The 12,062-nt window shown below is 39.3% G+C and overlaps 1 protein-coding gene and 1 pseudogene across 1 annotated transcript; both read right to left on the bottom strand.

Moving 5' to 3' along the window:
* Window positions 1-1,416: 1,416 nt before the first annotated feature.
* On the bottom strand, window positions 1,417-3,881 carry LOC122043813 (annotated as a pseudogene).
* A 2,539-nt stretch (window positions 3,882-6,420) lies between these two features.
* Window positions 6,421-10,696, bottom strand: LOC122041571. Its single transcript, XM_042601295.1, has 4 exons — window positions 10,243-10,696; window positions 8,247-8,508; window positions 7,425-7,602; window positions 6,421-6,936 (listed from the first exon to the last, which is right to left on the bottom strand). The coding sequence occupies exons 1-4, from the start codon at window positions 10,685-10,687 to the stop codon at window positions 6,562-6,564; spliced, it is 1,260 nt and encodes a 419-aa protein (XP_042457229.1). The 5' UTR covers window positions 10,688-10,696; the 3' UTR covers window positions 6,421-6,561.
* Between the last annotated feature and the right edge of the window lie 1,366 nt (window positions 10,697-12,062).

The following is a 12,062-nucleotide window of genomic DNA, read 5'->3' as shown; positions in this document are numbered from 1 at the left end:
GATATAAAAAGTCCAAAATGAAGTATAATTTCTCCTAAATTCAACACATTTAAACTAGAATCTAGAATTTTTTTCTATCAAATTAACCACGACTCTTTTTTCGCCTAACCAATCAATTGATATACTCGATTCTAGTTAAATGATGTTGAATTTAGGAAGAAGTATATCTCATTTTGGACCTTTTATACCTATAAAAAATAATGAGGGATTCTGTTTTATAAAAATAGTGCTATAATTCATCCTAAAGCCAACATCATATAACTAGAATCGAGTATATCAATTGATTGGTCAGGTGAAAAAAGAGTCGTGCTCAATTTGATAGAAAATATTCTAAATTCTAGTTTAAATGTGTTGAATTTAGAAGGAATTATACTTCATTTTGGATTTTTTGTACCTAAAAAATAAAGGCAATTAGGTCAATCAGTGTGCATCAGGGAGTTGAAACAAAAAAAAGTTTGCATGCAATGAGTGAAAACAAATTTTCTCTAACATAGGACTGAGGAGGAAGTTGAGTTTGCATGCAGGGAATTTAGGATAATTTAGTTTAGAATAATTTACCCCTTTTTAATCTGTTTTTGTTCTTTGAATTATTTGTTTTAATATTTTGTTAAAATATTATCATTATGATATGAAAGACTTGTTATATAATATGATGCATTAATTTTTGGATGAACAAAATTTTTTCATATAAAAAATAATGATTTATTTTAAATTTAGCCCCTTAGAATAAAATCTTGGTTTTACCCCTAGATGCACAATATATCAAATCAAAGATCTCTAAACAAGTTTTGATATGATATATTTTGTATTTCATAATTCAACTCGAATTAAAAGTTATGATATCTTAAAGTTGAACTTGTAATTGTAACAGTTATGATTTCGTAGCTGCTACACCGTATATACCGAGTAAATTTTGATAGACTATAATTTTTAACTTAGGTTGAAACACAGGACGCACAATATATCAAATTAAAGATCTCTGAATAAACTTCAATTTGATATATTATGTGTCTCGTGGTTCAATCTGAATCAAAAGTTATGACCTCTCAAAATTGAACTTATAGTTGTTACAACTACGATTTCGTAATTACTACAACTAAGTTACCACACAATTATAACAATTATAATTTCATAACTACTACAACATAATCCGATTTAGATAGAAATATAAACAAAAGTGTATGTTAAAAGTATGCAGCATGTCAGAGAATACTCATGTCAATTCATAAGGGATAGGGCGCCCTTAAGAAAGGAACGTCCTTTTTATTTTTGCCCAAAAATAGTTTACACTGAAAAATATATTCCAACACACAATCCTTAAAGACTTTTCTAACATTTACACAATATCTCAAACATATTTTATTCAACTATAGCTAATTTAGTAAACTTACAACTTGATATCGAGGTGAAGCTTCATCAAAAACTATGAACAAAGATCCACAAATAAGATATTATCCAAAGCATAACTAGTAATGAAGCAGGAACAAATATAACAGCAGCTGCACTAGCTGCATCTTCTATTGAGGGACGAAGGAGTCTGATGCCGAAGCCCATCTTTTTTGAAGCTTCTTCTTCTTCTGCAACCTTTCTCTTTTGATTCTGAAATTAGAACATAATGCATGAAGGAATCTGCACGATCTAGATAAACAATAAAAATAAAAAAGTAAGATGGATCAGAAAGCTTCCCTCTGTCTTCATCTGCTGGAAGGGCAAATGTTTCTGCATCTTCGATGTCATAATCTCCTGTCTTCCATTGTGCTCCGCTGATTATAACATATTCAGTGTTCTTTGGATCTGTCTGTATTACTATTTCACGTCGACAGCAATCTGATTTCATAGTAAAGCTCCATATCTACAAACAAGACAATATCAAATCAGACGTATATGGATTTGGCAGAGAACTTACAAACACTCGAACAGAAAAAACAACAGCAGAAATAAGACTGAGACCAGCAGATAAACAAGATATTATTTTGTTTCTATTACTCTACAATTTTAGTCAGTGTTTCGAAACGTTGGAAAAATGGTAGTGTCAAAAGATCACTTCACAGCTTACCTTAGTTGAGTAATAGTTGCCCACTTGCTTTTTCTCTCCATTAAACTTACACCTTTGGCAATCATATGATTGCATCCACCACACCAGACATTAAACGGCATCTCAAACCTGCAAAGATAATTAAAGTAAAACCAACTTGGGATACAACAAAAGTAAATTTGTAAAAGCCCCATTGTGATTTTTTGAATGTCCAAATTATATTTTCTCAACCAAGGTATGCAGATTGCACAATTGTCTACTTAGCTATATTAGCTTGTGGCCTTCAATAAATAGAAAGAAAAACATATTGATAGCTTATTCTTCAATTTACAAAGGACATTGATTCACAATGCTGTTTCCTAATACATATGGCAATGATCAACACACATCAACCCATTAAGTAAGCTAGTTGGACCTTGGAAATATTGCAAAAACCTCAAACTTACACTGTTCATCTATGTCCCGATAATATCATTGATATGGTGATGATAAGGGGTCCTACCCTGCTGCCACGATAGAGGTCAAAGTCAAGGCGGTCAACGCGTAGACGGCATCAGTCGGTCGGGAGAAGTATGCCTCGATCGGGGAGAAAGCTCCGACCCGCCATCGCCTTTGACACAGAGCAATCAAACGACCGACGCTCAAGGAAGACAATGTGCAAAAGCCACCCGAGAGGCTTTCCCGCTCGGCAGACACCAATATTTGTCATCGGCGGACGAAATTACGGTCGAGCGGCTTCCTCGCTCGGCAGACACCAATATTTGTCATCGGCGGACGAAACTACGGTCGAGCGGCTACCCTGCACCGCTAGACAGTTGATCATGACATCGACAGAGTTCAACTTCGACCGAACGGCTACCCCGCTCGGCCAAATAACAGGTCTTGACAATGGCAGAGTGGAACTTCGGTCGAGCAGAGACGCAAAGGAGTATGAGGTTCTGGTCGACCGGCCGAGACACCAAAGCGGCGAATCACCGGTCGAGCGGCCAACCTGCTCGGCCTAGCAATACAGTACATTGATATCCAGTGACATCCTTTTGGGAGTTAATGTCGCCAACACTAGTCATGGACAGCCAAAAGATCGTACGACAGAAGCTTCCACTGTCACTTCAGATATATGCTCGACCTATTAAGGTACTGTGTCAGAGACACTTTATTAACAAATCTTTTCAGGGAAAGCTTTGAGAAGTGTGCTCACCTTGGGAAGCATGCACGCGCGCTACCGAAGCTCTATATAAAGGGGGCCCAAGCATCAGCGGAGGTATGCGATATTCACTGTTTGTGATACAGTCTTCTTGTTGCTCCGCTTTCCACTTCATCGTCGGTGACTGACTTAAGCGTCGGAGGACCAACTCCGAGGACCCTTTCCCTGGCTCGACACCGACGTAGTCTATTTTGCAGGTCCGCACGGAGTCCATCGGAGGTCAGCATGAGTGCCACATGCTCAGGTTTCCGTCTCTTCGACTTTCGGTCAAAATTATATTTGGTGTCGTCTGTGGGAACGTCACCTGCATCTAAGCCAAGAAGATGGAGGGCGCTGGACGACTTACCATCGTGACGCTCACTCAGGAGGAGCTTGAGATGCTCGTTCAAGCCCGAGCAACAAAAATGATCGAGCAACAATAACAGCAGGCATTAGCCGATCGACAAGCGCCACAGCCTGCAACATAGGTGGCCGGTAGGCAAGCGGGGTCGAAAGACCAAGCGGAGCAACACTCCGTATGGGAGCAGAATCGAAGGCCGACCGGCACACAGGGAGAGGCGCTGGCCACACCGATCCCCTTTCATCGCGTCCTGTTCTAAATCCCCTCAGAGATAGCCCAGGCGTATCAAAAGCGGGGATCATCTTCGGATGATGCTCCCGTTCGGGATGCACGAAAGGGCAAGGTGCCCCGGAGCAACACGTCGCCCGGACGGATCAACTGGCAGCTCTCAGAGGAGATCTTACAAGACCCTCTGCCCTGACACTATACCCCGTTGGCGATCGGGATGTACAACGGATCGACTGATCCAGATGATCATCTGGATCGGTTCGACAATGAGGCCATGTTGCACAAATATACAGACGGAGTGAAGTACAGAGTCTTTCTCACTACGCTCTTCGGATCGGTGCAATGCTGGTTCCGAAGACTATCGGACGACTCAATACAAAGTTTTAAAGATTTCCGAGTCGCGTTCCAACATCATTTCACCAGCAGTCGACACTACTAGAAGACGAGCATCAGCCTCTTTGCCCTAAAGCAAGGGCCCAAGGAAGCGCTCCGAGCGTACATCCACTGTTTCAACCAAGTAGCCATGGACATCCCCTCGGTCTCATCTGAGACAATGATGAACGCCTTCACCCAGGGGCTCGTTGAGGGAGATTTCTTCTGATCACTCATCAGAAACTGCCCAGGGACTTCGACCACATGCTCAAGAAGGCCAACGAGTATATAAACGTGGAAGAAGCCCAAGCGGCCAGAAGAAAAGAGGCGCCGACCGAACCCTCAGCGCCCGAGCGCCGACCATCGAGCAACCATCAGCCGCCCAAGGGGCTGAGGGCTGAAGGAGTGCTGCCGCACAAGGAGATCAGGACACATGTCGTGCAACATGTGGCTTCCGATCGACCGAAGACAGCAAAAAGTAAGTTGTGGACACCGATATTCTGTTCTTTCCATCAGTCGACGACTCACAACAAGCGTGATTGCCGCGTCTGACATCAATCGTCAGCCGACCGGTCCCAAGAGGATATCGCCACCGATTTCCTTCTCCCGATCGGCGACAAAGGCATCGATCAGCCGGGCGGCGAGAGGAAGAAAGAAGGGAGCCCGAGTGGCATCACCAACATCAGCGGAGGGGCGACACTGATCCCTCCCGAGTCCCGGCCGAGCGAAATAGACCATCTGCTTGGGAAGAAGAAAACAGGAACAATGCTTCCCAAGGAGAGATAGGTATGATAGCCGGAGGGCTGACCGGCGACTCCAATAGAGCAGAAAGTCGTACGCTTGGCGGTTGGAGATCCATGTCGTGGGATGCAGCAAAGAGAAGGCCGAAGGGCCCCAAATTGGCTTCGTCCCCAGCGACTTGGAGGAAGTGGAGATCCTTCACGATGACGTGTTGATCATCCGAGAGGTAATCGCGAATTACACTATTCACCGAACTTTTGTTGATACAGGGAGTTCGGTGAATATCATCTTCAAGAAGGCGTTCAATCAATTACAAATTGATCGAAGCGAGCTGCTGTCCATGACGACTCCTCTCTATGGCTTCACGGGCAATAAAGTGGTGCCGCTCGGATAGGCCCGACTAGCCATCTCGCTCGGAGAGGAGCCACTGAGGAGAACCAGGACCACCTTCATCGTGGTAGACGCGTCGTCGGCCTACAATGTTATCCTGGGCCGACCGACCCTCAACGAGTTCTGGGCGGTAGTATCTACTTACTGCTAAAAAATCAAATTCTCGGTAGATGACCAGGTAGGCGAAGTCACGACGTGTTCGCCTGGTCGGCCCATGAGCTTCCCAGTATCTTCCCGAGCGTGGCTCAGCACAAGGTTCATGTCCGACCGGACTCTCGACCGGTGAAGCAAAGAAAGAGGGAGTTCAGCACGGAGCAAAATGTGATCATCCGGGCGAAGATAGAGAAGCTGCTGGAGGCCGATCATATTAGGGAAGTCCAATTCCCGAGTTGGCTAGCTAATGTTGTGTTAGTCTTCAAGCCGGACAACAAATGGCGGGTCTACATCAAGTTTACGTCAATGGTCGAGCGACGACCTTAAATCCGGGTCTACATCAATGATCGAGTGACAACCTTAAACCCGGGTCTACATCAACGGCCGAGCAACGACCTTAAACCCAGGTCTACATCGAGTTTACGTCAACGGTCGAACAACGACCTTAAACTCGAGTCGTCATCAACAGTCGAGCGGCGACTTTAAACTCTCGTCTCCACCAATGGTCGAGCGGTGACCTTAAACGCGTGTCTCCATCAACAGTCGAGCGGCGACCTTAAACTCTTGTCTCTATCAACGATTAAGCGACGACCTTAAACTCTCGTCTCCATCAACGATTAAGCAATGACCTTAAACACGTGTCTCCATCAACGGTCAAACGACGATCTTAAACCCGAGTTTATATCAATGGTCGAGTTTACTTAAACACAAGGTAAGAATTTAGAAGGTAAAAGATTTTAATTTTATCTTATATTTAATTAAATTATTTTAGATTTTATCACAAATATTGAAAGGAAAAAAATTCATTCTGCACAAAATTATTACATTTTTATAATTTCATCACATTATATTTATTATTATTATTCTCTTTTTCTTTTTTTTTTTCATCCCCTACTTATAATACTAGATAGATTTAAAATATAAAATATTCATCCCTAATGAGTTGAAATCTTAATCCTCTTAATTGTTCCTCTAATAAACAAAATACTTCCAACAGTAGAAGATCATGTTCTTAATCTGCTCCACAAACATTTCAAGAGTTACAAATTTGAAGTTTTGCGTTATGAAATCTTAATATCATAAGTGGGTGCACATCCTCTAGTTCTCAGATTGCCGAAAATATTTTCCTGCGATTGCGATGAGTATGTTCAGCATTGCGGTCTCATCATCTGGCTCGGCTTTCCTAGAAAGAAGGCTTGAGCACTTGCGCAACAGGCACCTCATGGAAGCGCACATGTCCGCGTCGAGAGGAGTGTCAACTGCCACAGAAAGGGCAAACAGCCACAGGCATTCATCCCGCGATAGCTCACTTGCACTCTCAAGCAAGCTTATGTGCTTCTGCAATTTGGATGCTCGAGAAACAGCATCCATGCTGAGTAAGAACGATGCAGTTGGAGAACTCTTTGGCTTATCACTGTCGTCTTGGTTTCTCGCGGGAAGTTGGTTGCAGGAATCTTCTAGTTGCAAGAAAACCTGGTACAGTCGACAGCAATGATGGTTAAGAGTGATGATATATTTTAAGCAACTACAATACGTATCAGAAAATGCATTAGCTAAGTATTGCCTTTAAGCGCCATGATTATCTATGAACTCACCAATCGATTGCATCTTAGAGAATTCAATGGAAGACAGATGATAACCTTGGCAATATAAGAATGCAGATCAAGTATGGTATCACTAATTTAGCGCTTAATCAAGTTATAACTTGAAAATATTTCATGAAAGATGCCACGTAACTTGCCTACGGTTATCTTAAGTTATGGTCGAGACAATGCTTCAGTGATTCTGATCATATTCATATGTGTCAGTGTTTAGAATTAACGTATACAATCATTCGAAAGATAATTCTTGTAAGCATTCTCATCATTGCCTTGAGATTTCTAGGTGAATTATACTGAATATATTACATGTTTAGTCACTACTAATGGTAATCAAGAAAGAAAAACAATTATGGTGTTTACCTGTTTTAACTCAGAATATTCTGATAGGAATGTATCTTCCCAAATTTTTGATGGCTGCAAATTAGGAGGGCACTTCTCAATCTCTAGTAATTTGGGCATATATGACGTTTGTTCACTGCTTTGTTTACTTGATTCGAGCTTGGCCACTTTAATTTTAGGAATTTGAGCAGCTTCCCACCTGTTAAGGTTCAAACAACCCATTTACTTCTAAATTCTTGTATCGGAAGTCAAAAAAAAGGATGTGCATCTCTTAGGAGTCTAATGTGAAAAGTAATGTCGAACAACGAACCAAAGGTTTGCAATGACATTCATTGCTTTTACAGTTTATGATGAATTGCACAGCAAACAAAACCAGTTCATTTATTTCATTTCATGGACCAAATGTTCCATTATGTTTCAACTTTACCCCAACAAAAGTTAATTTTGTAGAGAAGTCTAGAGTCGCTATGGAAATCTAGGAGTTAAGAGAATAGAAAATATTTTACTAGGTCAAAATAAAACCAACATGGTCGATATGCAAGTAGAGTAACTGAATCAATTTTGTTAACCATACATTAAGGTTATGTTTCTTTGGAGGGAGGGAAAATATAAGTGAGAGCGGTAGGGATAACAGCAAATAGGAGAGAAACATGGAAGACGATCTAGATCATTGATAGTTAAATCATGAACCATTTAACTTCATACAAAATCTAATCTAAATAATGTTAACAATAAAAAAAAACAAATAATACTATTAAAGAACACATTCACATATGCCTTTTTTATACATACAGTGTCAATGGAGTATGAAAACATAATAATATGGAGGATAGAAAAGATTACTTGACACGTCTCAGGTACTCCATACCATCTAACGGTGGACCAGAATCAAAATCTGGTTCTCCTTCAACTAAAAAAGCAGGTTTCTGGATGCTTCCAATTTCATCATCACTGCTGCCATCTACATTTTTGGCGCATTCGAATTCAGTTAACCACTCTCCTACAGCTTGGTCATTCTGGCTACTAACATTAGCATCATTTTCAAGGATTTCAGATACATCTAAGACGTGACTACTTTCGGAAGTATTTACAACAGCACTGTCATCTGTATATTAGAAACCATAAATTATTTTCACAATATAAAACACATTAATTATATCAACAACAAAAACATTTGCTACACTTATTTAAGACCAATGCAGTAAATATCCAAAAAGACAAGTATCGCCACCACTCTGATGATATGCCACACAAAAGAGAAAGATCAAATATTCAGATATTTAACATCAGGTTAGCAATAGCAAGTGTAACCAATGACTAATTTGATTTCATCAGCATGTATGAAAGCACATTCGAAATGCTTCTGTTCTCATGACAAATTTTATGTTTGGAAGACAACTATCAATTGTCCCGACCAAAGGATTCCACTCCTCATAAGGGCATTACACCACTCTCTCCGGTAATAATTCATGACTCATGTGCCATCTTACATTATCATAGTCAAGAAACACATACAGGAATTTAGACAGGTTTTATTTACTAAATTTCGTCTTTTGAAATAAGAAACAATTGTTAATTGCATTGTATATTCCTGAGAAAACAGAATCATGTTCGACTTTGAAAAACCGGTAGTAAAGGAAACAAAAGTAAAACAACAATTATAAAAGATAAATCTAATTTTCAACATAGGTCTTAGGATGTAGCTAAGGAACTTTAATAACTTGCACAACCAAATCAAGCCGCTACAATGATCAGTCTCACCTACAAATTTGGAGGGCAAAATAGGCAACACAATGAACACTAACAAGCACAATAGGTTAAGATTGGGAGTGCATGAAGTGCGGTATCATCCCACTAGGGTTCATGAATGTCTACCAAAATATTAATTTTATCGGAATGGGTTCTAATGGTGAAATTATAATCCTTAAGGATACCAATCCATCTCCTCCAATGCTCCAAGTGAAAAGGTACTTCAAACTCTTACGGTCAATGAATTTTTAAATGTGACCCATACAAGTAGTGCCTCCAAATCTCAAGAGAAAAGATGAGGCTTGCAGACTGAAGATCATGCACTAGATGGTTTCATTGGTGATCCTTTAGTCAGCAAGAAACATATGACACAATTACACCATGTTGTACAAGTACTGTTCATAATCCTTGGATCAACATGTTTGTATAGAGGATGAACCCATCATCACTAGAAGGATCAGAATGTAACACAACATTGATGGAAGACCTACTGGGTTAATTCTCTATATGAATGCATCCGTCTAAGAATTGGGACCAGTGTTGATGCAAGTGAAAGTGAGTGAATTAAAGCATAATTTGATTAAAACAAAAGGTATAATGGTAAAAATTTAGAAAGAATAAAAAGTGAAAATAGTGAACACTATTATGAAAGTTGTGTGATCTAGAGCGATGACTCATTTTCATGTTGTAATTAGGGGCCTTGGTTCATGTATCAAATGATACGTTCTAATTTATGGTCTTAGTTATAGGGTTCACCTAATGCAAGTGATTATACTTGATGGTAACATAACATTTATCCCCTTCCCTGATTATGATAATATAATAAGGTTTGTGAACTACGAATTGTCATGAGTGAGATGCCCTTCCCTTACGTGGAACAGAGCCCTCCCTGTGGTGACAACAAAGGTAATAGGACATTGGCACTGAAAAGACTAATAGAAAGAACACAATTCACTAACGCTTGATAGAAATGATAGGCCTCATCGGCTAATCAAGAGGCACTTAAAGACTCTTCATGTTCGATCAATCATTAGAAAAACAAGAGAACTGAAAAGGTAAAACTTTCTAAGGATTTCATAAGAGAGCATACCAGCAACAAACAAGGAGGCCTTTGCTTCTTTCTTCTTCCCTCCACGCTTTTGCTTCCGGCCACCCACTTCAAGGAGCCCATCGTACTCACGAGCGATAACCTCCCCCAGGGCCCCGTACACCTCTTCCCACAGCCGCCGCTGCTCCGCTTCACCCCAAGACCTCATTTCCAGTATTTCCTTCGTTGAATAGCGAAACCTGGATACTTTTTCTCGACCTTCCCTTTTCTCTCCAGTCGCGTCGGGTTCCCGAACCGACTTCTCCATAAAGCTCCCTCCTGCCTCAAAATCTAGCCCAAGTTCGCCGCTTTCCTGCACTGACGGCTCCCTAAAAGCGACATCGAGGATTTCCACCGCCACCGAAGTTGCTCCGTCGGCTGCATCAAGCGCTTGCGACATTGATATCCCTCCTGGCGGTCGCAAGAAAGCATGAGAAGACAATGGCATATATCATAAACCCTCGAGAAAATTGCACTTTCACCCCATACTTTTAACGTTTCCTGAAAGGGCCCTTTGGTTCTACATTTATTAGTTTAACTCCCTCGTCTTTTGCTATTATCATTTTCAGTCCAGCTTAAGTCACAGAAAAAACAAATGAATCGAAATTGATTTCAATTTGATAAATAAACGAGATTAATTATCATTAAATATGTAGAAAAGCTTAGAATAAAACACTGTTTTTTAATATTATCTTTTACTTTTGTCTTTTAGTACAATAGATTGTATAATAAGATTCTTCTTTTTCAAACTAATTCAACATTTTTTCATATAATTTTCTCATCATTTATAAATTTGTAAATTTTTTTTAGATAATATATTTTCTTTATTTCGATAAACAATAATATAAATGTACTTTGAATCAATATCAGTTTTAAAAGGAATTTTAAATTTAAAGTTACTAATTATATTAAATTTGAAAGTTATATTGTTTAAACTCATATACTAATACTATTATTTTCTTTTTGATGTTCAAATTAGTAAATAAAATTATTAATATTAATAATTTTAAATCTTTATGTTTTTAAAAAATAAACTTAAAATGTGTGTGTATAATGGCCATGACAATGATGATTAACAATTAATGACGAAAAAAGAAAGATGATTAAAGGAAACTCATAGTTTAGAACATTTGAAATAATAAACACAACAAATGAATCACATTGACCTGAGCATTGAAGGGATGGAAAATAGTTTAAATTTTTTGCTAAATTTTGATGTAAGATCCATAATTGAAACAAATATGATATGATGGTGACAATTTGCATTTTGATGAACACTATTAAACACTGAATTGATCTCAAACTCCAACTAAAAAAAACAATAACAATTTGTTTTGGATGAACAATATGAAACACGACTGATCTCAGACAATATGATATGATGACGACAATTTGCATTTTGATGAATAGTATTAAACACTGAACTGATCTCAAACTGCAACAAAAAAACCAATAACAATTTGTTTTGGATGAACAATATTAAACACTACTGATCTCAAACTCCAACTAAAAGACCAGGCCTTGACAAATACCAATGTGGAGTAGAAAAATGATAAAGTTGACTCCCATGTGATGTGCATAATCCTTCAAGACATGAAGTATGAAGCCTATCTGGGTATGCCGTGACTCTGTATCCACTTCTAAGTATAGCACTTGGACACCCCTCTTTAACTCAAATTGTTATCAGGTAAGTTTCTTAACATCAATCTGCAATTCACAATGTCGATTTGTTTTCTGCTCAAAGGAAATTTGGACCTTGCAGTTAGAGACAGAGATCGAATGAATGTATGGATGAATAAAATGTTGTTATCAAAAACACAAAC

The sequence above is a fragment of the Zingiber officinale genome, chromosome 2A, assembly GCF_018446385.1.
Source record: "Zingiber officinale cultivar Zhangliang chromosome 2A, Zo_v1.1, whole genome shotgun sequence".
Taxonomy (NCBI): domain Eukaryota; kingdom Viridiplantae; phylum Streptophyta; class Magnoliopsida; order Zingiberales; family Zingiberaceae; genus Zingiber; species Zingiber officinale.
This window is presented reverse-complemented; position numbering and strand designations above follow the sequence as displayed.

Coding starts and splice junctions, on each gene's coding strand:
- LOC122041571 (XM_042601295.1), bottom strand. CDS start 10,687: ATGCCATTGTCTTCTCATGCTTTCTTGCGACCGCCAGGAGGGATATCA. Junction 7,603..8,246: donor GAGTACCTGAGACGTGTCAA/GTAATCTTTTCT, acceptor GAACCTTAACAG/GTGGGAAGCTGCTCAAATTC. Junction 6,937..7,424: donor AATATTCTGAGTTAAAACAG/GTAAACACCATA, acceptor CGACTGTACCAG/GTTTTCTTGCAACTAGAAGA.